We start from the raw sequence: 26,697 nt of genomic DNA on the forward strand, positions 1-26,697 counted from the left end.
CTTTTTTAATTAGAAGAGGATAACAAGTTCAGCGGTAGTTTTATATTGTGTCAATTTAGCCTACATTTGACTACATCTCTCAGGACCCCTCCCACCCCTAGTCCTGTTTGCCACAAGAGAAATCCTCATGGGTTTTGGAAGGCACAGAATAACCACAGCCTGATGGTGCACTGGGTGCCAGGTGCTGTTGCAGCTCACACACGTCATTACCAACCAACTGGATCCATGTGTTGGCACAAGGCAGAGTTGGGGTTTCTTCAGAACTTGCAATATCTCCCTCAGTTTCTCCCATCCTTGGGTCAGGTGCCTGCAAGCTCTACAGTGAAGCACATAGCTCCTTCTGCAAGTCACCCATATCCACAATGTTGAGGCAGCGAGAGGAGAGGCAGTCAGGGGTTCCAGTTTGTCCTTGTTCTCTCCTGTTTCACATCCAGCACTTTTTTTTTTTTCCAACGGCACACCCTGCCTGCCAACCGTGACTTCAGGACCACACGGAACCCAAGGGGACAGCCTTACACAAACTTCCCCAGCAGCTCACACAATTGTGGACGGTCTAATTATTATAATAAATATCTTATCCTCTATCTCTCACAGTGGTTCTGGTTCCCTGGTTAAACCCTGAATCATCTATAACTACAATTTAGAAGCAAAGGGCTTTGAGGACAGTATAGAGTGTATACTGCCTTTCAATGAAGAAATGTTGTTTTTTTTTTTAAAAAAAAAGACTATTTATTTACTCATGAGAGACACAGAAAGAAGCGCAGAGACACAGGCAGAGAGAGAAGCAGGCTCCCCTCAGGGAGCCCAATATAGGACTCGATCATGTGACCCCAGGATCATAACCTGAACCAAAGGCAGACGCTCAACCACTGAGCCGCCCAGGTGCCCCAAGAAATGGTTTTTAATTCATATTCATATAAGTAATACGAGTGTTTGCCAATCTAAGCAATGGATAGGTGTGCCGGCTCTCTGAGTGCATTGTACCCCTTTGGCAAATGCAAACAGCCAAGTTTCAAAATACCAATCCAAACCTTCTCTGTTGTTTCCCCCATCAAGCCTGCTTCTCTTTTCTCCACTATTATTTAGGGAAGGTGCATGGCAATAGGATCAAATTCAAAGGAAGAAAGAAATCTGAATTTAGGACTTCCACAGCCCAGCGATGTGCTGGAGTTAAGGTGTCCAATGATGATTCCAAAGTCAGTTCCAACAACAGTTCCAAAGACTCCAATTTTCATGAGAATCTTTTCAACTTGTGACAGATATTAATATGAAGACATCCTCTTCCACAAGTTTACATACGATCCTGAACACTTACAACTCATGGTCTGTTTGCATTTAATTCTTCCCAGCAAGGGACACACCTGCAAGGAACTTTTTTTTCCCCCAGCAAACCTGCAGAGGGAGCTGGTTCCTCAGAGAAGCAACAAATGCCTTTCTCATATATCCACATTGATCCATTGTTGGACTGACCGAACTCAAACACACTAAAGACATGTCAAGAAGGCAAGCTGATGGTTGCTGCAAATGAATGTCTTGAGGACTGAAGCAAGTAGTTGAGCTAACAAAGGAGGAGATCACTCGGCAAAGTTCTGAAATCACCTGGTCCTATGTCTTTCTATCCCACTCCCACTAGACTACATGCCTCCTAAGCACAATGCCTGGTGTATAGGAAATGCTTAGTGTTTTTTTTTTTTTTAACTTAAAAGAACTGGTTCTTGTTAAGAGGAAACAAACCCATATTTTTCAAAAGATGCTTAAAAAGAAATTTACCAAAGATCACAAAGACCAGGAAATACTCCTCTGTAAAGGAGCTGGTCTCATGAAGCTGGTCATACAAACTCATGCAGCCCACTACACCTGCTTTCCCAGGTAAAACAGAAATGAAATATGGGACCATAAGAAGATTCTGGATTCCCCACAGTATGAGCCGAGCAGCTTAAGATTATTTGCCTCCCTCATTCCATGTGGACTCTTGGAAAGAGAAACACAACTCATACCTTACAAAAACTCCTCAAATAACACAGCACAGCAGGGAAGATTATGAACACTAAGATAACTGTCTTATCATGAAATTTCCAGATAGTTGCTGAGGAGGAAAAGCTGGCACTGATGACAGCCATTGACACCCATGACATTAGTAGGCATCCTCAGCAACACCTCCTGCTCCTAGGTTTACCTGGAGAATTAGTACCTTCTCCAGTAGCAAAAGAGCCTCATTTGGTAAAATCAGCTACAAACACTAGCCATCCAATGACAATGGCCTCCTAGGTAAGAGCCTCTTGTCTCCCTGGATGGTCAGCATCCCCTCTGATCAGGTTTCAAGACTCACATTCACCAGCACCCCCCACCTCCCCTCACTGACACTGGCTTTCTCTTCTCATCTCAAATACTTTCCCTGAACCAGCTGATCCATTTGCTATAGTTTCAATGGCCACCCTCTCCATTCTTAAGTCATGCTAGACTTGTATGGATAAAGATCATCTATTAGCCCTCTTCACTTGCATTTCCAGAATTGAAAATAAATTCGTTCTTGAATACCTAAAATGGACCAGGCTTGGGATACATCAGGGAACAAAACACAGATCCCTGCCCTTATGCAGCTTCCATTCTGGTGACATGTTTGCCAAATTTGGCATGTTCACACCGAATTGATTAGCTAGCTTCCTTTTCCTGCTCCTCTTCCTTTGCTTTCTCATTTAATGGCACCACCATTTACCCAGTGGCCTCTCTCCTACTTCACTCTCACAAGGTCCCAAACACTGTCAGGGTCATACTTATCTCTGCTGGGATCACACCCCACTGCTCAGGGGACCCTCAGCCCTGTGCCATTTGACCCAGCCTCTGCTATCAGACTTCTCTCCACTGCACCCCTTGTTCCACCTACATCCAATTGAACCTGCCATTCATTCATTTCCATGTCCCTTGTTCTCTTGCATGTTTATCCTCCTGCCTCCACCCTCTCTCCTTCTCTGGCCTGATAAGTGCCCACTCATCCTCTAAGGACCAGCTCAATGGACATCACTTCTTGGAAGTCTTCTCTATTCAAGCAGTTGTTTTCCTCCTCCATATGCTATTGTACTGATTTGCTTACATGTTTGCCCCCCCATCAAGACTGAGAACTCACTGAAGTCAAGGATCACACTGACCACCTTGGACTACTCTGGTCACCACCTCCCCCAGCACCATGTCTAGCATGCAGGAGGCGCTCCAAAACACAAACTGTTCCATTTTGATAACCCCCTTGCATTAGAATCAGAAGCCTTTTGTTCACAAGCAAGAACCCCTGGTCCAGCAGAAAGCATTTTCTCTTTCTAGGGCCTGGAGGTGCTAGATTAAATAAGATAATCACTCACTTCACTTCTGGAAGCAACAGCCCGGTGCAGTGGGGTCAGCCACATGTTGTCCTTGGCATTTACACGAGCTCCTGGAAGCAAAAGCACAAGTTAGAGTTATAATGCAGTTCAGGGGAAATTCTACTCATGTTAAATCAAATGTGATATCTTATACTCTTATTTGCCTGGTACAACCACCATGTTTTGTTTTGTTTTGTTTTGTTTTCTCTGTATCAGTCATGCACCTTCTAGCCACCAGAAGACAGGAGGAGAGACCAAGCATAGTAGAAAAAGTGAAATCAGGTGCTGAAATGTCACAATAATTGAGTAAAGATGAGAGGAGAAGTGCAGTGTCTCACTGGAGAGGAGACACAGTTGTAAGAAGGCTGAGATTCTCTAGGAGTAAGGAAATGTAGATCTTGAAGAATGAAGAACTTTGCAGGTACGTGTGTGTATATAAATATATACATACATGTGTATAGAATACATAATTATATATAAATATAAAATTTTATGTATATAAAATATCTAACAATATATACTATTTTTAGTCATTAAGTATACTTATCTCACAGGGCACATGATACCCTTCCTGGTGAACTGTCAAAGATGAGCAGCCTTCCAACAAAGGTATACTAGAGGTCAGCTGGATTTCAAACAAATCTTATAAAGTTGAGTTTGATGAGATTCGATCTGGGCTGAGGGGATTAGCAGAAATCTTTCTATCCAAGAATCTCGCTTATTTCTCTGGAACCAGCCAGATACTCTGGTAGGAAGAAGCCAGTTTCCATGGAGCTTTTGGACAGATATAACATGAAGCCTATGCAAGTTGCTCATAGCTCCTTCCACTATGGGGAAGGCAGACAGGTTCACACATGAGCCAGAACCAGCTCACACCCAGGATGGACCCTCATGCTCAACTTTCTGGGAACATCAGCAATCAGGGAACAGAAGCTCCATGTGGATAGATTCCCAGAGTGTAGAGTATGCTCTCTTTGAACAAGAGCCTCTCAGTTCTCCCTGAATGCAAGCCCACCAAGTCTACAACTGAACCATGGCAACACCCAATAGCAGATTCCTTTGGGGGGCAGGGGGGTTCAGGGTTTTTTTTTTTTAAGATGTTATTTATTTGAGAGAGAGAGAGAGAGCACAAGCAGGGGGAGTGGCAGAGGGAGAAGCAGACTCTCCACTGAGCAGGGAGGCCCACTCAGGGCTCGATCCCAGGACCATGGGATCATAACCTGAGCTGAAGCAGATGTTTAACCGACTGAGCCACCAGGCACCCCCAGATTCAGGGTTCTGATCACTCTTTTGCTCAGATGGAAAATCTTGTGAAATAAAAGAGAAGGATAAGATAAATGTGTGATTATCCCTGTAGATGCAATTAGAAGAGCCTATGTTAGCCTCAGGACAACAAGGAAGGAAGCTCACGAGGAAGAAGAATGGAGGGATGAATTAAAGAAACTAGAAAGTAAGGCAGAGGAGGGCATGCCTCTGGAACAAGGGGCCAAGAAAATGAGTCAAGTAGAAGCAGGGATTGTCTAATCTCAGCAGGCCAAGGACAGCTGAGAGCTGAAAAATAGAAACCTAGTTTTTAAAAGGAAAAAAAAAAGAGCAACACGAGACTTTCATGGGTAAAAGTGAGCTAGAAGGGTGCTGGGGTGGCTTAGTCAGTTAAAGTGTCTGATTCTTTTTTTTTTTTTCTTTTTAAGTGTCTGATTCTTGATTTTGGCTCAGGGTTGTGATCCCAGGGTCATGAGATGGAGCCCTACAACGGGCTCAGAGCTAGACATGGAGTCTGCTTAAGATTCTCTCTCTCTGCCTCTCTTCTCCCGTCTCTCTCCCTCAAAAAAAAAAAAAAAAAAAAAAAAAAGAATGAACTAGAAATTTAGGTTAAACCACCAGCTAAGAATAAATAACAAATCATGGGACTTACACTATTTTTTTTTCCTCTTTAACTGAAGAACAAATACCATCAACAATATTAATTCTAGAAAACAAGAACGTAATAATCCCTAAAACAAAGAGAGAAAGAATGTCTCTCCTCCCCTCCCCCTATTCTCATTTCATTGGTTTGAGACCGGGTCAGGTACAAGTAGTTTTTTAAAAGCTCCCCAAGACCCAAGGTTATTTTAATATGCTGTCAAGGTTGAAAGCCACTGATAAATTGTATAGTTCATCAAGCTTCGAATCTTAATTCTACTAACACCATCCAGGCAGCTTACTCGAGAAGGCTCAAGCCCCTTATATAAATAGGATCAAATAAAATCAGCTTGGACATGCTAAGAATCAAAGGTGGTAGGTACCTCCCTCCCCTGCAGGAAGTCCTAGGTCAACTGCTTTGGTGTGAACGTCCTAAAGGGCTGGATGCAAATCTCCTCCCCAGGGGATGCCTGCCTCAAGCTAGCCCTTCTGCTTGTCCTGTCCATTTTTAAGGAACTCTGTGTCACAAAGTCAAACCAGTCATCTGAGAGGGAGAACCCCTGGCCACAGAATACTCTGTGTCTGAGTTGTCACCTAGCTGTCTGCATGATGTCCCTTGAGCACTCTAGTCATCCCTTCCTGCAGTATGTTCGTAGGAAGGAACACTAGGTGTGTCAGAGGTGATATCTGCTATGGGTATCACATCGGTTCAGACTCAGAGCCTCAAAGTCAGTGCTGTCTGATGGCAATATAATGTGAGCCACGGATGCAATTTTAAGTTTTCTAGTAGCCACATTAAAAGAGGGATAAAAAAGGGAGGAATTAAAAAAAGGTAAAATTAATTCTAGTAATATATGTATTTAGCTCAATATATCCAAAATACCATGTAATCGAGTCTAAAAATTATTGAGGTAACTTACATTATTTTTTTCATACAAAAGCTTCAAAATCCAATGCTTATCTTACCTTATAGCACATCTCTACTGAAACTGGCCACACTTCAAGTGCTCAGTCGCCACAGCTGGTTTGGGACTACCATGTTGGACAGTGTAGATCTAAATGCTAAGAGGTAGAGCCCAGACTTGGCTTCTCATTTTCCTGGAGCTCCCTTTAGTTCTAAAGGGACTCCTATTATTACAGCTGTGCAATTGCTAAGAGCCTTGTTAAAAATCACGAACATAATCTGAGCTCTTACCCTGTATACTAACCTACATGTAGTCCATGAATAGGAAGATGCTATTACAAAGCCAATTTTGTAGACGAAGGAATTAATATGCTCCAGGTACCCAGCTAGGAAGCGGCAGATTTGAACCCAGACAGCCTGACTTCAAAGCCTAAGCTCTAAGGCACTGTGCCTCACTTTAGAACTAGCCATTCACCTAAACATTGATTAAGTTTCCCTTCTACTTTCCCCCTCTTTCTCTCTATTCCTTATAACCATTCCTCTCTCCCTCTCTCTCTCTCTCTCCTTTTCTCCATTTTCATGTATATTTTTTCAAATATATGTGTGTACATATTTCCTTGATTTTATTTCCTTCTTTCTCACCTCTTTCCTTTTAACTCTAAACACTGGTCATAATAATATGAAAGAGAAATACATATTTTATTATTCATAGTCTTTGACCGAGTAAATTTTGCATTGCCTGTGTATAAACTTAAAAAGCTAATGCAAGAAGAACCCTAAATGAAAATATGCTTCTCAAAATTCATCAAGGAGAGGCAAATGAAAGCAACATTACCATACTGTTCCACACCCACCATATTGGTGAAAATTATGAAGTATGACAATGCCAAGAGTTAGCAATGCCAAGAGTTAGCAATGTCATATTGACAATATGACAATATTATGGAGTAATATTAAGACTTACAAAAAAAAAGACTTACATGCAGCTGGTGGGAGTATGAATTGGTACAAATGCCTTTGGGAAGCAATTTGGTGCTACCTAGTAAAATTCACAAGGCATGTAATCTATTACCCAGCAACCCCCCAATCATATGCCCTGGACAAACTCTCATATGTGTGTACAAATGTTCACTGCAGTATGTTTGTAATGGCAAAAATTGGAACCTTAAATGTTGGTTAAGAGGAAAATGGATAAATACATTGTGATATATTTCTACAGTGGAATGTCCCACTGTCGTGAAAATAGAAGGGACTGAAGTTTCATATAAACAGACACACTTCAAAAACACAACATGAGTGAACAAATGAAGTTGCAAAAGAATACCTATGGCATAATGCCAGTTATATATAGTTTTTAAATTTATAAAAACAATTTTATGTGTTGTTTGTGGATGCATAGGCATGAAATAAAAATAATAAATGAGGCTAAAGAGAACAGACACCAATTCCGGATAGTGGTTGCTTTTAGGGAGGGGTGGTGGGAAAAGTACGTCTTCAGTATTTTAATTAGAAAAAAGATAAGATACAAACATGGAAAGAATGTAAAGATTTCTCAAAGCTTGGTGTACATGTGTATTACTTGTATTAGTCTCCATATTTTATATTTGAAATATTTACTATTAAACATTTTTAAGAAAGCTAGTGCATTTGAAGTTTTACGTTTCTTCATAAAAATGGAGAGGATTAAGATGCTTTTTCTTACACTATCTTTTCTCATTTAGTGGCCCTACTTCTTGGTAAAATGACATTTCCATGTATAAAGCGGCCCAATCCTAGTCTCTTCCAGGATTTTCCTAAGGCTCACCCCAGGTGAGTAAGTGATGGAGAGTCACAACTGCTATTGGAATTGTAGATAACCTCAGTTGCACAGTCTAATTTGAAAAGAAATTTTCAAGTCAACAATGTGTTACTTGCTGGTCTCACTGTTACTTGCTTCTCGTGCTCTCTTCCCTCCACAACCACAGGAGCTGATCCCACAGGTGGACGCCCAGCTGTAGAACAGATTCCAGGTCAGCATACCCAGGAAACGTGAGACCATGGAAGCCCATGACGACCCGAAGGTGAGAGAGTTTCTAGAATCATATGGAATCTTTTGCTGTCTTTCCAAATGCCATTTTATCACCATGTTTTGAATCTAAGCATCTCATCCCAGTAGCTCCTCACCAGGCTGACCACCAACGAGGAGCCTACTGCATGCGTATGGTACCTGCCCAGACCTGTGTCCACACTGCTTTTGCCACTGCATGTTGAAATCTTACCTTTAGTCTTCTTCTATCTTCTTACTGGCCCACCTCTCTCCCTCTCTCCCTCCCTCTCTCCCTTCTGTCTCACACACAACTTAGTTCTGTCTTTGTGTGTGTGCGCGCTAGAATGCTCTATAACATGTTTCCAAAGGAGATAACTATGGAATTAATGACATCTCCATATATAAAGCATGAATGTATTATAAAAGGTTGGTCATAAAGCAAAATACTGGAACCTTTGGTGTTAGAATTGTTAATAAATTACTCTATAGCCTTATGAGGTAGTTGTGATGATTTATAAGAATTCTTAATAATGTGGAGAGATGTTCACAAACTACTGATAGGTGAAAAAAAGCAAGTGCTGAAATATTATATATGGAGTGAGCCCACTTTTGTAAAAACATTGAACAGTCTAGAAGGATAAACCACAAAAGCCCTGAGATCACTTTCTGGCACATGGTAAGCATGACATAATTGCTTGCTAACTATTATCAGCAGAGTCAGGGACTAAGGGATAGAAACTGGGGGCATCTGCCATCGGCACAATGTGCCAATTTAGGTCTAAGACCAGGGTGGACCTAAATTAATAGTTGCCCATTGAAGGATGCTTTCTGGCTAAAGGAGAGATTCCTTAATGTCTCCTCCACTGAGGCAGTTTGAACAGCAGCTTTGAAAATCTGCCTATTGGGACGCCTGGGTGGCTCAGCAGTTGAGCATCTGCCTTCGGCTCAGGGTGTGATCCCAGGGACCTGGGATGGAGTCTCACATTGGGCTACTTGCGGGGAGCCTGCTTCTCCCTCTGTCTATGTCTCTGCCTCTCTCCGTGTGTGTCTCTCATGAATAAATAAATAAAATCTTAAAAAGAAAATCTGCCTATCAACATGAAAAGCAACAGTACTATTTTACTTCATGTTTTGATCATACAAATAATGCATGAATGCATTCTTCTTTAAAAAAAATGAATTTACAGATTTGGGTAAATTCCTCTTGAGTATCATCCTCAATGCTGGCCTCTCTCCACCTCCTGAAAAACAACATTGCTCTGAGCCTGGTACATAAGCTTCCAGGTTCTTTTATCCCTTCACATGTCAAATATGTGTACTATGGAAAATTGAGAGAATTAAGCTGAGTGGTCAGTACAATACTCTTTTTGTGTATTTAAAACATTACACAATAATTTTTTAAAAACCTCCAATGTTTCATGAGTAGACTTTTACATAGATTATATCATATTGTAATAACTGTCTGAATATTGTCTCCTGTTGCAATAACAATGAATTTCTGAATTGTTTCTAAATTGACCCCCGGAATCATTTCACCCAACAATGTAGTTTTCATATCTATCTCTGTTGATACTTACAGTAGGAGTCCATTTTTTTAAATTACTACATGTATTCCAACATATAAACACACTAAATTTTTTAGACATTCTCTCCATTGATGGGTATGTCAGTTGTTTCCAATATTTCATTATCCAAACAACGCTGCTGTGAATATCCATAAAATGATTCCTTTGTGACACGCAAGTATTTGTCTAGAACAGATAATTAGAAAAGGACTTTCTGTGTCATGGGTCATGCACACTTTTGGTTTTAATCCTTAGTCTCCACCCTCCAAAGACAGCTCCTGCATGAGATTGCTTGGTTTCCCACATCCTCGTCAATACTTGATGTAGTCATTTAAAATATTGCAAATCTGATTGGAAGAAAATAGTATCACCTTTTTCTGTTTTCCTATTTAACAGTGAGGTTGGGCATCTTCTAAGATGTTTGTTTACTGGCCCTTTGCATTTCAAAGGGCCATTTGCATTCTCTGAGAACTGCTTGTTCATAATCTTTGCCTATTTCCTCTATTTTTTCCATTATATTGTTATACTATATATTATATTACATAACATATTTCATTTTATTATATTGTTTCTTCTTATAATTTATATATTTACATTGTATTGTTATTACTATTATATTTATATATTCTGAAAACTTCCAGTTTTATGTAGATCCAAATGTGGCTTTTAATATTAAAATTCTTTCCAGGAGAAAAATGACCCCAAGTTGCTAGGTATCATAAAGCAACACATACCTGGCCTGTCACAAACAACCAACACCAGGATTGTTTCTGTGCAGCATTAGAATCATTTGAGGAAAAAAAAAAAAAGAATCATTTGAGGAATTGAAAAATAATTAGAAATCTAGGAAGTGGCTTCCTGCAGTCTCCATCCCTCCACTCACCCTCCTCCAGAAGGTTAAAAAGGCAGCTGCCAGAAAAATCTCCTCTCCTCAAACAACAAAATTATTATGACAAAAGCAGAGTTATCTGAACGAGGACCAAGCACTATTTCATCATTGTCATCCCCTGCCACCGGCTTCCTCATCCTCTTCCGTCGAACACGTCCAAGAGTCTTGTTTACATGGCAGAGGGAGATGTCGGATGGTTTTGAGTTGAATATTTATAACTGATTTTTCTAAAGGAAGCTTCATGTTATTTACCTGCCTGTCAGGCGCTATTGTGCCCTGAAGGACAGAGTCTGCATGTCTAATGATTTAGAGGCAAATGCTTTTTACCCAAGGACATTCTTAAGCTTAAGCATTAAAAAAAAAAAAAAAAAAAAAGTGCTAGTCTATAGCTGATTTTTCAGAAATAAAGATTCAACTCAAAATTGTCAGGCATATACTCTAATTATAAATTAAGTATGCTTTCATCATATCCCTATTACCACTTGATTTGTTTTCATAGACATCAAGAGTAAAGGAAACTAAGTCTCTTTCCCAGAGGCAGTATTTCTGTTCTCTTAGCCTTGTCATCCAAGAAGTAAAACAAAGGAAAAAGGTAGACTAAGTGCCTGAAAAACCGTATAGGCCAGAGAGAATGACTGATTCTTAAGGCTGGTTTATCCAAAGTTTGACTTTTAATCGTAGAAATAAACAAATATGAAAGAAAGAGCATATGATATATGATTATAATGAGACCAGCTTGCTATTGATTTTGCTTTTAAACAAACAGACCAAAGGTCACAGCCCAAAAGCACCATCCTTCAGAGCAATGACCTTGGAAGAGGTGTATGATAATTCAGTGTATGTGGCAATTGCTTAAAACATTTTTCAAACTCCCTTTGGACTTGCCTTTAATACAGTTTACACACCCACCAGAAAATGTCTCATTACTTTATAATCATACCACACTACGGGTGCCAAAACCAGCATTACTTGGTTTAATCACCCCTCTTTCACCAGACCAAAAAAAAAAAAAAATCAAATCCAACCTCAAAGGATGAATGAATATTTATGCATAAAAGAATCAAAAGAAAAAAAAAAGAATCAAAAGAATGACCTGCCACTGGCTCTGGTGACAATCTGCATTGAGAATGGTAATCACCTTTTGACAAATCACAGGAAGTGATTTGTGGCCTATATTCTAATAAGTGTATCATTTATTAGATACCACTCGTTTTGTGGCCTATATTCTAATAAATGTATCGTTTTAAATCAGTAGTTATATCCTCAAACACTCCCATGTTAGAAGGTGGGTACCAGTTTTCTTCCTTCAGCCCAGGACTTGAACCCTCATGCATCTCAAGTTTCTCTCTAGGGTACTGTTGGCTGTACTCCTTTTCCTGTGTGCTCTGCTTCCTAGAGCTCAGCTCTGGTCTCTCAACTCGTAACCACTGATATGTTCACCTGATTTCATTCATGCATCTCTAGCAAATGATTTAGCAAGCTTTAACCTTCTCTTCGCCTTAATCCCAACTCTGGCTACTTCCCAAACAGAAGCCAGAGTCAGGAAGGGGAAATAAAGCCAGAATTTGAACTGGCAGTTATAAGAGGAGGAAAGTTTCAAGGCCTGAATTCCTCCCTTTCTACTCAGAGGCATTCAGGGCTCCATCTGCCTGGCTACTAGGAGATAATGTCAGTAGGAATTTAGTGGGCTTGGGTTACACCACACTCTGTAAGTTAATACAACAATGGAGTACACAGCTGTAATGGGCTATTCTGGGAAGGCCAAATTATTTGTCCAACATGGGAATCATTAGCACCTCATTCATTATTAAATTGGAAAACAGTTTGGTTGGATTCCCTAAAGGGTCAGTTGCCAGATGTAAGCTCAGAAATGAAATCATCATGCTCTCGCAATGATATTTCTTTAGGAATTTAATATACAAATTGAATAAAAGACCTTTCAGAGAAATTAAAGCCATGTGAATTCCAAGAGTTTGTCCAAGCTTCCACAGTTGACTAAAATTTCTAAAGAGCTTCCTCAATGTTCTCCCATACCCTAAGCCTTCCTTATTTGATATGAGGACAAGTTCCATAGCAAGTGCCATCCAAAATTATACCAGAGAGGCTAACAGCTCAGTAATTCTGAGACCAAACGGGTATGCAGATCAAGATCAATGGGACAAAGTCTCCAGGTTCTACTGGATCAGCCCCATATAAGAGAGGCTGGAGGACTCCACCCCATAGGCAGGTGATGTGAAACCATGTTTCTTGAAAGTCCCCAGCCCACAGATGCCTGAGGAAAATAGATGGGTCAACTTCATGCCACAGAATTAAAATCTTCCTTTAGAAGTGGGGGAAAAAAATACAAAGTTGGGAGTCTAAGATAAAATTTTGAATTTGCACATTCATGAACTAAACCTTCCTCTGAGACTCTGAGATGTCGCTTAATACAATATTTGGATGGTTGGGACCACTTAGGTGTCATATCACAAAATTCTTTATTTTACAACCCCACTGATTTGGCCTACAATCTTCCATGGGCCAAATTTCCACAGCTGGGGCCACCAGCCATGTGTGTATTGGCTCTCAACCATAGTCTGTGCCAGCACCAAACAATACATGTTTGTTTGGAATGTAGCCCTGGAACATCTTTAATAAAATTGTCAGAAAGGGTTGCAGAAGGGGAGGTGGGAGGGCGGTTGGGGTAACTGGATGACAGGCAATGAGGAGGGCACTTGATGGGATGAGCACTGGGTGTTATACTATATGTTGGCAAATTGAACTTCAATAAAAACAGATGAAAAAAAAATTGTTAGAAAGTAGACCTGCTCTTGAAAGCACGAGGAATGCCACACAAAATCTAACCTAAGCTCCATGCAATTGTCAGCAGCATGGGGCACACACGTTGTATGGCACAGAATACTTGTTTCCTGGGAAAATCCACCTCAAGAACATAAACACAACAAAAATAAGGGCAATGTGAATCATCCTTGTGTATCACAGCACAATTCTTGGGTGTTTTTCTACCGTGTTCCCCACATCTGTTTGAATATATGCCTTAGCTCCTACCTTTGCATAGCTTACTTTGGAATTCTACAGCTTCCCTTTTCTACTGCAAAGGCAAAACCTTAGTATAGGCCCTTTGCATAGTCTGTGGGCAGAGCTATTTCCTCCAGATTTTAATCTCCCCAAACAAAAAGGAGGAGGAGGAAAGCCAGCCAGGCTGCAATCCACACAGAAACACGTGCATGTGCTCAGATTCATTCTGGGGATTTGTCTAGCAAATACTCAAAGGAGAAAGCACATATTGGTTTTGGAAACCAGTTTGGTGAGATGTACCAAGCACACAGGTTTTCAAAAATGAATGCACTGACATTTCTAAATCTGATGAGATGTTAAAATACGTAAGAAAATCAAGAGAATAATAGCACAAAACCACGTTTGCCCTATTTGCTTCCAATCTTTTTTAAATAAAATACTTCACAGAATTATAGTCTCTTTTTTACCCTTCCCTGAAAATACCTCTCATCAATCAGCCTGCTCAGAGGTAACTACTATTTGGAAAATGATAGGTTTCCTTTCTTTCCACGTTTTATTACATAGTCACAGTCATGTATCCATAGACAAAACATAGTATTGTTTTGCCACACTATTTAAATGTGTGTAAATACATACATCTATGTTTGTTCATGTCAGTTTTAAGGAATCAGTTTTGTTTGTTCATTTTTTTTCAACAATAAAAATAATTAAAAGACAGCCAAATCTACTGAATTCATCCATAATACTGGGCCTGATTAGTCAGAAATCAGACTTCCAAGACAATATAAGTGTTTTACTGGAGATGTCACTTTTCAGTAAGAACAACCTCCTGCATTGTTTTTTGTCTGCTGATAAAATCGCTGGTCAAATAAACTTCCATGAGCACAATAAAGAAATTTGTTTGACTTCCTTGTAGTAGTCAATCTAGTGAGTTGGTCATTCAAATTTTTATCTGCAATAGACTTTTAAGTACAGCTGGTATTTACCCGACAGAATCAGGAGTTCGATGATCTCTGCATCTCCCAGAAACGCAGCCACATGAAGCGGCGTTCGCTTCTCAGAATCCTGAAACAATGGCAAAGATAAATGACAAGTTAGCAGAGGCTGGAAGTGCCTTTTGTAGACATAGTACGGCGTTTCACTCGCTCTGAGGTTCCTGTTTGTGGGAGAGCGTGAAGGCCAAAACCTACTCAGGTGAGCTCTGGATACACATTTCTCTCAGCATCTCCTGCAGTCACAAGTGCAAAAGATCCCGTCCTGTGTGTGTTGTATGTCTCTCTGCTCCTTTTATTGCAGCCCAGCTCAGGTCAGGAATGGACTATCATGCAATAGATGATGAAATTCAATTTATTTTCAGACATTCCTTATGGTAAAAAAAAAAAATTCAAACCTTTCTACCTACTTTAATAGCAGTGTTCAAAACATGCAATGATTTGTTTTCTTTCTAAGGGAACATAGTGGAATTATTCACAAGGATATTAAACATTAAGGACAGCCCCTTTCTCCTTTCTATCTCTATTAACTGTTGCCTAGTTCACTGCCCATTCATGCAACTTACTGAACATCTACTATGTGCCAGGAACCAGATTTTGGATTCAGTCTTTGCGCTCGTGAAATTTACATTCAAGTGGAGAAACTGCCAATAGTCACGGAAACCAGTGGCACATGACATCATTTCAGATGGTGACAAAGGCTATCACAAAACTGAAACAGGGTAATGGGATTAAGGGACGGGGAGATGGGAACAAGATTCCTTAGAATGGTGGAACAAGGCCTTTCTGAGAATATTGACATTGAAGCGGAGAGCCTAGGTAGCTATTGCTATCTCTGTTTTACAGATGAGAAAACTGTAGCTCAAATAAATTAAGAAATTTCCTCCAGACCCCACAGGTATATAGCAGAGCCAAGATTGGACTTTTGCTTGTCAGACCTCAGTCTAAGTCCTTGGCAAAGCATTTAACATATTATGTTGTTAACATGATAAAATGCAGGGGGAAAATATTGCTTCTCCATCTGTAAACTGGAATATCTGATGAGAGGATTCAAGATAATGTAAGTAAATAAAGCCCTGGCAGTCATGAAGCTTGGCCCATGCACACCAAGGGCTCTAGGCAAAGTTGTTTTGTGGTGAGCATAGATAGTTGTGTGATATCTTCCCTCCAACACTAAGAACACTCCACAGGGTAAAGAACCGGTCTTACTCCCCTCTATCCACACAGTAGCAGCAAACTAGATGCTCAGCATAAATCAACCAAACTGAAATGGTCTATGTGCATTGCTTCTTCTATAGACTTCCACTGATTGCTCCACAACAGTAACCAAAGTTTGTATGCTATGTCTTTGAGATTTCTCCTAAAACCAGCATGCATTTTAGTTTCAAGATTTGTGAAGTTGCTGTTGATTTTAATCATCATTCCTGTTATCACTTGATTATACAACCTGTCCAACCACCCTCAGATTTGCCCAAGGACACAATTCTGTTTTCTGACAATTCAGGACCTCTGCTCTTTCTCTTTCAGACTAATACCTTCAGGCATTTTGTGACTCATTAATATCTAAAATATATGGCAGACAGGGGACATGACAAGAACTGATCTTCGAATCATTCTATTTGTTAGGAAGTCTGATAAATAGGTTTTATGAAGGGTTGGACTAACTCTTAGCAGATAAAAAAAGAGAAGTCTGAATTAGCTGGGAATTTCTGTTGCAGGCAATTATTCCAGATAAGTGGAAATAGGGCAGTCATGTAACTGTTCCATATAAAGATATAGCATAGAAAATTCAGAAAGATACACAACCAAGGTTAACCATCTTATAGTTGTCATACTTTCCATGAAAATAGAGATTCAATAACTGAAAGCTTGAAAAATATTTTAAGTGTATTAATTTGCACAAAGAACCATACAAAGACCTGAGACTAGACTTTCACAAATGCTTTCTGTTTCTATTTCTGTTTCTCCTATTGCCATCTCTACAAGCACTTCCCATCTTAGCTTCATAGTCTCTTTGAATTCCCACTATATCTATGAAACATTTCTCTTGAGTCTTATGACAAAAGTTATATAATTACATGTTCTTCTGTAAATTGAACTGGTTCCAGGGTTTGGTTCAACAAATTAAACCTTACCTAGGTGATTTAAACAAGGACTAACCCAGCCCAAATTATGACTTCATTTGACCTGAAGCAAAGTTAATGCTCTGTTTGAGAGCTTGGCCTCAAATAAAAAGCAAAGAAAACCCCAATATCTAAAACTGGTTGGTCTGTCATTAAAAGACTGGCTTTGCTGATTTCTGTGGCACCTTTTATGACATGGCTTGTTCAAACTGAAGCTTTTATAACATAAAATGGGTGTGTTATGTGAGATCATATTGTAAAAATTCTTGATTGTAACAATCAGTGTTCCTGCTGACATGCATTTAAAGGTTTCTTGTAGCTTCCAGAACAACTATACCAATTGATACTCTCCTTCGGTGACATGCCATAGACATGTAACTACAAAAAAAATATCTGTATTCAGGCAGCAGTTCTTTGGTTGTCCAAAGTATCAGAACTATATAAACAATTTCATGTGCTACTAAGGCCTTAACTAAAAAAGCAATGCACTCAACTAATAACAGTAACTACTGACGAAAGGTTACCAACACCAACACTCTAGCAAGGAACCTGAGTGATAGACAGGATCATGAGCAGAGAGCTAAATAACAGAGCCACAGTAATCACCATCCTCAATCAGGTCAAATCAGCCGGGAGGCTGCAGTTCATCCTCTGCCTACATATAAGGCCACTCTATTTTGCCACAAGCTAGACAAATGGACAATGAAATGTAATGGTAGGAGAAGGAAGGAGAAGAGTCTGGGGAAAAGAGTATACTGGTCATAATACTAGAAAAATGTGTTCTAGGCCAATGATACCCTTAGGGTATCTAGAAGAAGAAATAAAACCTAACTATAGAGTGCTTTAATCTTTTTTTTTTTTTTTCCCAAACTGCCTTTTCATCTCTTCTACTACTCGAATCTTATAACATCCCTATCAGGGGAGACACACCTTTAAGAACCTTATTGTTAAGTCTTATTATCATCATTTGAAAGATGATGGTGTTTTAGATCGAAAAGCTAAGGAATGTAAACATTTGGAGAGATTGTAGGACTTGCCCAGCACTCAGGGATGGGAGATGAGGTGAAGAACTAGAACTGATACCCTCACATAGAGAAAAATCCTTGAGGTGGTCTTTTCTTTTTTTTTTTTTTAAGATTTTTATTTATTCATTCATGACAGACACAGAGAGATGCAGAGACATAGGTAGAGGGAGAAGCAGGCTCCTCACTGGGAGCCCAATGTGGGACTCGATCCCAGGACCCCGGGATCACGCCCTGGGCCCAAGGCTGACGCTCAACTGCTGAGCTACCCAGGCATCCCTTGAAGTGGTGTTGAAGAAAGAAAGATTTCTGAAATGAATTTATGTTGAAAAAAAAGCCAAACACTCTCACAGGTAGATGGAAAGGCAATGCCTTTGTCTAGATTCCTGTTGAGGGAATAAAAGTGTCTCCACTGAGCATTTACATTCCCAGAATCTGTCCTCATGTGGTTTGGGGTTTTGAATTCACAATACCTCCATAGTCTAGGAACTTACAAGCTGAAAAATAGGCATAAAATTGGTTGTAGGCCATGAACATCCCTAGGGTGTCAAGAAGAAGAAAAAAAACCTGTCTGAGGAGATGTGGCCTGATACAAGCAACTTAGGACACCCACAGTTAAACCACCTCTGAAGATGAGCTCACAAGCATAAGCCGCAAGACCCATGTGGAAGCAATTAACTATAAGCAAGAGTCAGCAGGCATAACAACCAGAAAGAACTTTAGATAACAGAAGAATCAGATAGAGATACAGATAATTTTTTAAATAATTTAAGATAGAAAAGACAAAGTCCAAGAAGAAAAAAAGATAATTTTTTAAATGAACAAAATTTGAGGGAGAAATGTACAAGAAGAGTTTCAGAAAGCAGTATAAACACGTGATTCTGGCAATCATCTAAGACTGTGGTCTAAGAGAGATGAAAACAAGAAGAGTAAACAAGAAGGACAGGAGAAGAAAAAATAGGACAGTGACTTTGGGGTATGTTTTACACCCATTTATTCAGTCATATGTTCTAGACATAGACCTTTATTGAGAAGTTATTATACCCTGGACATTGTGGTAGATGTTAGGAACACAAAATTCAAAATATCCAGTTCTCACCCTAAAGAAACTTATAGTCCAGTTACCAGTTCCCATATCTAGGGCATCAGAATAAAAAGAGTAACAGAGAAATAGCAATTAGTGATATTTATGATGTCAAATGACTTATGAAAAGTACCGAAAGTGACAAGACAAATGTCTTTGTGAAAATTGCCCTGAAACCCACCCAACTCTGAAATGCTCTGGGCAGGAAATCTCAACTGACAAGAAAAAATTGCTTCTGAATTGGGAAATAGGCACATCTTGCCCAGGATTCCCGAGAAACCCTACTGGCTCCAGCTTATCTGGAAACTCTGGAAACCCAGGGCCAGACTTCTAGGTAGGCACAGAACCCTATCTATATCTTACCAGCTGACTTAGGGATTATTTCTGGATCAAAATTAGAATCAAGGACCAGGCCAGGACCAGAGTGGCTGAGCTAAGGGTTCTGCTCCACTTGCGTTCACTGCCACCTGGTGCTCAAGTGGATGATCTGTGATGACCAAGAGCTGATGGATGGTCATGGTGGTCTTGACAACATTCACAAATACAAAAGGAGAAAATCATTCAAAAAGTAAACACAGTAAGTTCCACATATATTAGACATGACCCATTAGCGTATTTTTTAAAAGATCATTCAAGTATCACAAAAAAGACCTTCTCCAATTACCCAGTAACTCCGATTCCAAATAGCCCTTTGAAAATAGATTCGGACCCATGAAAAGATGCAGGTTTCCCCAGAAGGAAGGAAGGTAAACCCTTCCTTTCTATGAATAGCAAGAGACACACACAGCCAGCTGGCGTCTGAGCTAAATTTGCAGTATGTCAGAGAGAGATCAGATGGAGGAAGTTTCTGTCATCTGTTTACCAAAGGGGCAGATAAAAGAAAATAGGGAACTTAAAGTATGTACACATAAAGTGAGCCTGACATGGGCAGAGAGGCCATTCTGGCAGCCAAAAATACCGTGTAGGCAGTCAGGCTGAAGGGGCACCCCAAGCCTCTGCTCTGAAGATTAAAAATTGTTTATTATATGCTTTGGAAATTCTCAGCTAGAAGTGCATGACCTAATCTTCATTATAAGTATCTATTATACACTAAAACAAATATCCCTCCCTACGTATAAATATCTTACATACCAAGACAGGCAGATGAAGCAATGTTAAGAAAACAAGCCCTGCACAGCCTTTGCTGGCATGAAATACAGAAGTTAAGTTCCAATTGTCAATCCAAACTCCCCCAAATAGCAAAAAAGCAAGGAAATAACTGACAACTTAGGCCCAGCAAGCTTAATTTGATATTGAACAGAGATCCCTAGAAGCAAGATGATGTCTAAAACAACTCCAAAAACAAAATAGTTACCTTGGAGATATTTCAGATCATGTAAAGAAAAGAGCCGAAGACATGTTATAGATTTGAATCAAACAAGACTCAAAATGGGAAAGATGCTTAGTCTTCAGGTGAGGAATTACAAGACATTTGTAAAGAGGAAAAGAAAGCAGAGAAACAAATGTCATATTTCTTTTTTAAATTTTCGTGTTTACTTTCAAGTTTTAACATCTCACTAATACAGAGAGGTACAGAAAATAATGGATCTGTATGTTCCCACCAGCAAAATCAAACAAGATGACATTTTTCTATATCCGCTTCAGAATTCTGTTTTAAAAAATAGCTTTAGGGGTAAAGTGCCATAAGTATTGTGACTTGCAGTGGTTTAGAAAATAATGTGAAGTGTGTGTGTGTATGAGAGAGAAAGAGAACAAGAGGGAGAGAGGAGACAGATTAGACTGTTTTCAATTCTTCACTACTACAAATGGCGTTGCAATGCATATCTTTGTACATGTCTCCCTGTGCATATGGATGACAATTTCTCTGGGGCAGATACCAAGAAAAGGAAGTGCTAGATCTCAGTGTATATACATATTCAACTTTATTAGGTATTTTCAAATAGCTTTCAAAAATAGTTTTACAATTTATACTCCCTAGCCATAAATTTGTTCCTTTCCCCAACATCCTTGCCAATATTTGATGTTACCAACTTTATTACTTTTTGCCAATATGATGTGCCTGACACGATATTTCATTGTTACTCTGATTTGCATTTCACTATACACAAGTGAATTTAAGGTTCTTTTCATGTGTTTATTAAAAGTTTTGGCTCCTTCAACTGTGAATTGCCTGTACATATCCTTTACCCACTTATAAGTTCAGTTTTAGTCTTTTTCTCATGATGTGTAGTTTTTAATATATTGTTGAATTCAACTTTCAGTGAAAATACAAGTTATTCTTTCACCCAGACACAGCAGAGATGGATCAATGTCTACCCCAAGTTACCATAAGAGAAAAATTTAGATTTATATTCATTATTCATCTTCCATGCATGTACTATCTTATGGAGCTGGATTTTCCTTTGCTGGAATTTTCTATGCCTCAAATGTGACAGCAAATCTCTGCCCCTATATACTTCCAGCATCAAACAACTTTTATTCAATCATCACTCTGTTGGCATTTAGCCCGTCCCATTTGAATGTAACATGGATGTATGAAAAACACTAGTACATTTTGCTATATCTAAACATGTTCAAATTATAACTCCAAACCTCAAAACTATATATAATTATTAAAACTAAACAAGAATCACTCAAAAACCATTTAAAATGAAGGTAAAATGGGGTGCCTGGGTGGTTCAGTGGGTTAAGTGTCTGCCTTCAGCCCAGGTCCTGATCTCAGGGTCCTGGGATAGAGCCCCACCTCAGGATCCTTGCTTAGTGGGGAGTCTGCTTCTTCTTCCCCCACTACCCTTACTTGTGCATGCTCTCTCTATCTGTCTCTCAAATCAATAAATAAAATCTAAAATAAATAAAATAAGAGAAATTGGAATTCCAAAGATGCTTTGATTGTATATGCCTTAGGTAACTATTGGATATTATACCAATTTTTTAAACATAAAATAATGCATATTAAACAAAAATTATATAAGACATTACATATTCTCTAATTTGATCCTTAAAACACGTCTGTAAGGTATATATTCTCATCTCCATTTTACAAAGAGGAACTTGAGATTTTGAGATGATAAGCAACTTGATGAGAGTCACACAGCTAGTAATGGTAGCACTGGGATTCAGAACCAGATCTGATTCCACTGTTCATGCTCTTGTTGACTCTCTGAATAGTTACAAGCTTTGGTAAATAAAATGAAAGTTATTTTTCATTACAATTAACATTCTTGACCTAGTACTGTAGACCTAAGGACAAAATTCTCATAAGTAAAAGTACAAGCAGGCAAAAAGAATAAAGTTAGAGAACTAATACTACCTGATTTTAAGATTTATATAGAGCTGCAGTAATCAGGACAATTGGGTATCAGTTCAAAGACACATATGTGGACAAGATATAGGATTTTTAAAAATGGTAAAAAGGCCAACTGGTGAAAGCATAGCCTTGTCAACAAACAGCATTGAAACAATCAGATATCCGCATGCAAATAAAATGAACTTTGATCCATACCTTGCACCCTAGACAAAAATTAAATCAAGATAGATCACAAAACTAAATTTAAAATCATAAAATGTCTGAAAGAAACACAGAAGAAATCCCTCATGACTTTGGGTTGGGCACACATTTCTTAGACATAACACCAAAGCATAACCCATAAAAGAACAAACAGATAAATGTATTCCATCAAAATTAATAACTTCTGCTCTTTGAAACACACTGTTAGGAGAATGAAAAGATAAGCCACAGAGAGAGGAAGAAAATATACTGGATAAAATATTTCTATCTAGAATGTACAAAAAACTCTCAAAATTCATTAATATGAAAACAAACAATCCATTTAAAAAGGAGGGAAAAGATTTGACCAGATATTTCACCAAGGATATACAGATAGCAAATAAGCACATGAAATAATACTCAACATCATTAATCATGAGGGAAGTGCAAATTAAAATTATATAGTTATTAAATTGGTTAAAATTAAAAGGACTGATGATACCAAATGTTGAGGAGGATGTAGAGAAACTGGAACATTCATACACTGCTGGCAGGAATACAAAATAGTACAACCACTTCAGAAAACAGATAATTTTCTAAAAAGTCAAGACTGACCTACTATATGATCCAGATTCTTAGGAATTTACTCTAGAGAAATGAAAGCATATGTCCATACGAAGATTTGTACATAAATTTTTACAACAGTTTTATGTGTGATAGCCAAAAAACAGGAAACAATCCAAGTTTCCATCAACAGATGAATGAACAAATCATGGTATACTCATATAATAGAACACTACTCAGCAATTAAAAGGAATGAACTATTGCTGTATGTCACAACATGGATGAATCAAAATAATTATGCCGTGTGGAAGAAGCTAGCAAAAAAAGAGTACATACTGTGTGAATTCCTTTATATAAAATTCTAGGAAATGCAAACTAATGTACAGCAACTGAAAAGTAGATCAGTTGTTGCCCAAGGAGGCTGGAGGAGAGGTTGGAAAGGGTGGGGGTTAAGGGCCGTAAAGGGGCACAAGGAAGCTTTTGGGGCAATGGTATGTTCATTATCTCAATTGTGGTAATGGTTTCATGTGTAAATATGTCAAAATTTTGCAAATGGTACACTTTAAGTGTGTCTATTATATTATCATATGTAAATTATACCTCAATAAAGCAGAAAATACATAAGCAGGCAAATAAAACATTCTGTCATAGGGCATCTGGCTGGCTCAATCAGTAAACATGTGACTCTTGATCTCAGGGTTGTGAATTCGAGCCCCACATTGGGTGTGGACATTGCTTAAATAAATAAAATTTAAAAAAGCATTCTGTTGCTTGGGAAATATAAAGAAGAGCATATTTATGAATTAAAAAAATATGCCTAGACAACAAGGTAAATTCAGTCAGTAGGAGAAAATAGCAGAATTTAATCAACCAATAATAATGTGTTAATTTTTAAGGCAACTCATGTCTAGCTCGTGTATAGTCCTTACAAAAGAATAGGGTGTTAAAGTCATGCTTTAAAAACAGGCACAAGCAAGAGTTCTCTTCAAAATCCCTTAGAACACTTATATTTCCTAAGCAAAATCTTTGACAAATATGTATTGAGTAAGGATATAGAAAATAAGTCCAGAAAATCAAGTACAAGTGGGAAGGTGGATGGTCTATGCCTAGCCTGTGGGCACAGTGCAGCAGGTAAGCAGTCAATTACCAGGGGAATTTTGGGATCTTACCACAGTGCCCAGAGATTCCCAAATGACAGAAGCCCTTTTAGACTGATTTCTGCCTGGGGAAATCAATGGAGTGCCAACTATTTGTTTCGTTGCCCTGATTTCATTTGGTCAGGAACACATCTTGAGAGTAGAAACAGAACATGGAAAAAGCTTCTAGTCTTCTAGTCCTACCGAGTGGAAAACTGGCCAAGATGCTTGTACTTTTTTTGTCTGTGAGACAGTAATAGGCGTTAAGCCACTGCAAAGACATCATGAGGGGTGTCTGATGAAAACCGAAGAAGGTCTCAGAGTACTACCTCCCCTTGAATCCTGAAAGCTGATAAAGTTCACAGCTGTTCTGTGCAGCATCCCAAGCATATTAAGAAGCAGTGTCTTTCATTTAATGCACTTGTTAACTAGTTTTTTATGAAGAAATCATAATTCTTGTACATGTGGGAATGTTTTACTGCTAAGGGTATTTAAGGAAACTCATAGATTAGAGCTCTTTTGGTTCCAACGAGCTGAGCAATGAGGTGAGAAGTCTAGTTTCAGTTAGGGCCCCGCCTTAGGCTCACTGCCCCTTTTAATTACTTCACTAACCAACTTATTCAACAAAACATAGGTGCCTAAGATGAAAGGCAGAAAACAAACAAAACAATTGGAAAATTATCTCCTATGGATTAAAGAGTGAACAGAAAGCAGCTGCTAGCTTTTTGCACCTATAAGGGGCTAGCAAGCATAAAAATTCATCATCGGGTAAAAGACCACACAGTGTCAGAACCAAAAGCTCAGAGGAGGAAGCCTAAAATCTAAAGTATTAGAACTGGGAAGCATTAGAGACATCCAGAGAGTTTAAGTGATTGGCTCAAGGTCACATGGCTGTTAATGGCAGTGGTGGAACCCTTCATTCATACAAATGACAAAATATTTCCTAGGCCCTTCTATGTACCAGGCACCACGCTCTGTCCAGCCTCAACGAACCCCACTCTCTTGACTATAGGCAATGGGCTCTTTACTATAGTAGACTAATATTCAATTAATCATACCAGTCAGCAAAGAGCAGACACACATACAACACACTGTAAGAAAATGTCAGAGAGAGAAAGAATGAGTGTGGTATAAAAGGAGACAATGCTCAAAGGCGTCTGCTCTAGATACAACAATAACTTAGTTATTGGGTCTGTTTCTCTCTCTCTCTCTCTTCTCTCTCACCCATTTGGATGGAGTGAGGGGAATTAAAAGCAAAAGCTTATAAAAACAGTTTTTGCAGTCATAGAAAATCATCCTAACCAAAATGATTACATTTTTTTCAGCCTCCGGGTAGCTATTTCAGAAACAGAATTTATATGTAATACTGATAGTAAAAATTACCAACACAGTTATCTGGACATATCAGATTGGCTCAGTGTACCAAGATGGTTACAATGATTACCTCTGAGTGAATGATTTTATGGGTGTCCTTCACTCTTTTGCTTCTTTGCCTGTATTTCAAGACTTGTACATTATGCAGTTCAGAGACAAGAAAATACAATTCCTTTTGTAAATAAGAAAAGATTTTCCTGTTTAAAAAAACCAGTCTGCTCTAACAAGAGCTAGTTTTAACTAATTATATGTAAATTTAAAGCACTGGACCTAATTTACTGTTAGAAGCCCTTCATTACCTTGCAGTAGGTTTTAATATGCGAATGTGTTTCTTTGCAAATGACAAAACATTATGTTTGTGACTAAACATGGGAAGCTTGTGATTTGTATAATGCTCCACAGAGTTGCCAGACTGCTGTCCTACACATCATCTAATTCTTTAGAAAATCCAGGAACGTTAATCAAGCAAGTATTGTTATCCCTATCTTCTAGGACAAGAATCGAGGCTGATTCTAAGAGTTAAATGACTTGCCCGAGTCCTCTATGCTTTCCTTATGAACCAGCAACATTCCTTTTCAAGGAAAAACCTATTTCCACCCTCCTCATGGCCTTTGGAGGCCTTTGGTTCTACTGTGATTATTTTTGTCAAGTGACCTGCAGGATAGGGACACACACACACACACACACACCTTCATTAGAGGCATCTTCCTGCGGCCAAAAGAGTGTGGGCTCTGGAATCAGAGTGACCTAACTTCAAATCCTTCCTCTACCACTTATGAGCTGTGTGACATTGAGCAAATAAAGCAACTTCGGAGACTCATCTTCCTTTTCTGTAAAATGAAAATAGGATCACCTCTCTTGCAGGTACAAAGTAGATGTCTAGTAAATATTAGCCATCCTGTTATCATTTTTATTACTGACATCCTCAAAGCTTATCCTGATTTTTTCAGTTTCTCTTGGGACTTATACAAAACAAAAAGGAGATTCAGAACAATTTCTAGAGAAACAATTTTATTGTTAAGAAATGATATTTGTTTACCAGTAGAAGGGCTGAGGTTGCCTATGCAAAGCTGGCCAATAGCAGTCCTCTGCTTGCCTTTTCTCCTGCCTAAGGCAAAGGCTTGGCCACTATATCCTGTCCAACTTCAACCAAAGGTAACCAAAGCCTCTCCCAGACTGCAGAGCTGCGCCTTACAGGATTCATCCTTTATCTCACAGAACTCACAGTGGAGTCTTTTCCTCTCATACAACCATCTAT

At 39.0% G+C, this 26,697-nt stretch overlaps 1 protein-coding gene across 2 annotated transcripts in view; it reads right to left on the reverse strand.

The window, feature by feature from the left end:
- The window catches only part of ANKRD44 (ankyrin repeat domain 44), a 317,550-nt gene that overhangs the window by 149,486 nt on the left and 141,367 nt on the right, over window positions 1–26,697 (reverse strand). For both annotated transcript variants that reach the window (XM_055345366.1, XM_055345365.1), the window contains exons 3-4: window positions 14,644–14,722; window positions 3,354–3,424 (exon numbers count right to left, since the gene is read on the reverse strand). In XM_055345366.1, the coding sequence (XP_055201341.1) occupies window positions 3,354–3,424; window positions 14,644–14,722 (150 nt within the window). The remainder of the gene's footprint in view (window positions 1–3,353; window positions 3,425–14,643; window positions 14,723–26,697) is intronic.

The sequence above is a fragment of the Nyctereutes procyonoides genome, unplaced genomic scaffold (assembly GCF_905146905.1).
Source record: "Nyctereutes procyonoides isolate TBG_1078 unplaced genomic scaffold, NYPRO_anot_genome, whole genome shotgun sequence".
Lineage (NCBI taxonomy): Eukaryota > Metazoa > Chordata > Mammalia > Carnivora > Canidae > Nyctereutes > Nyctereutes procyonoides.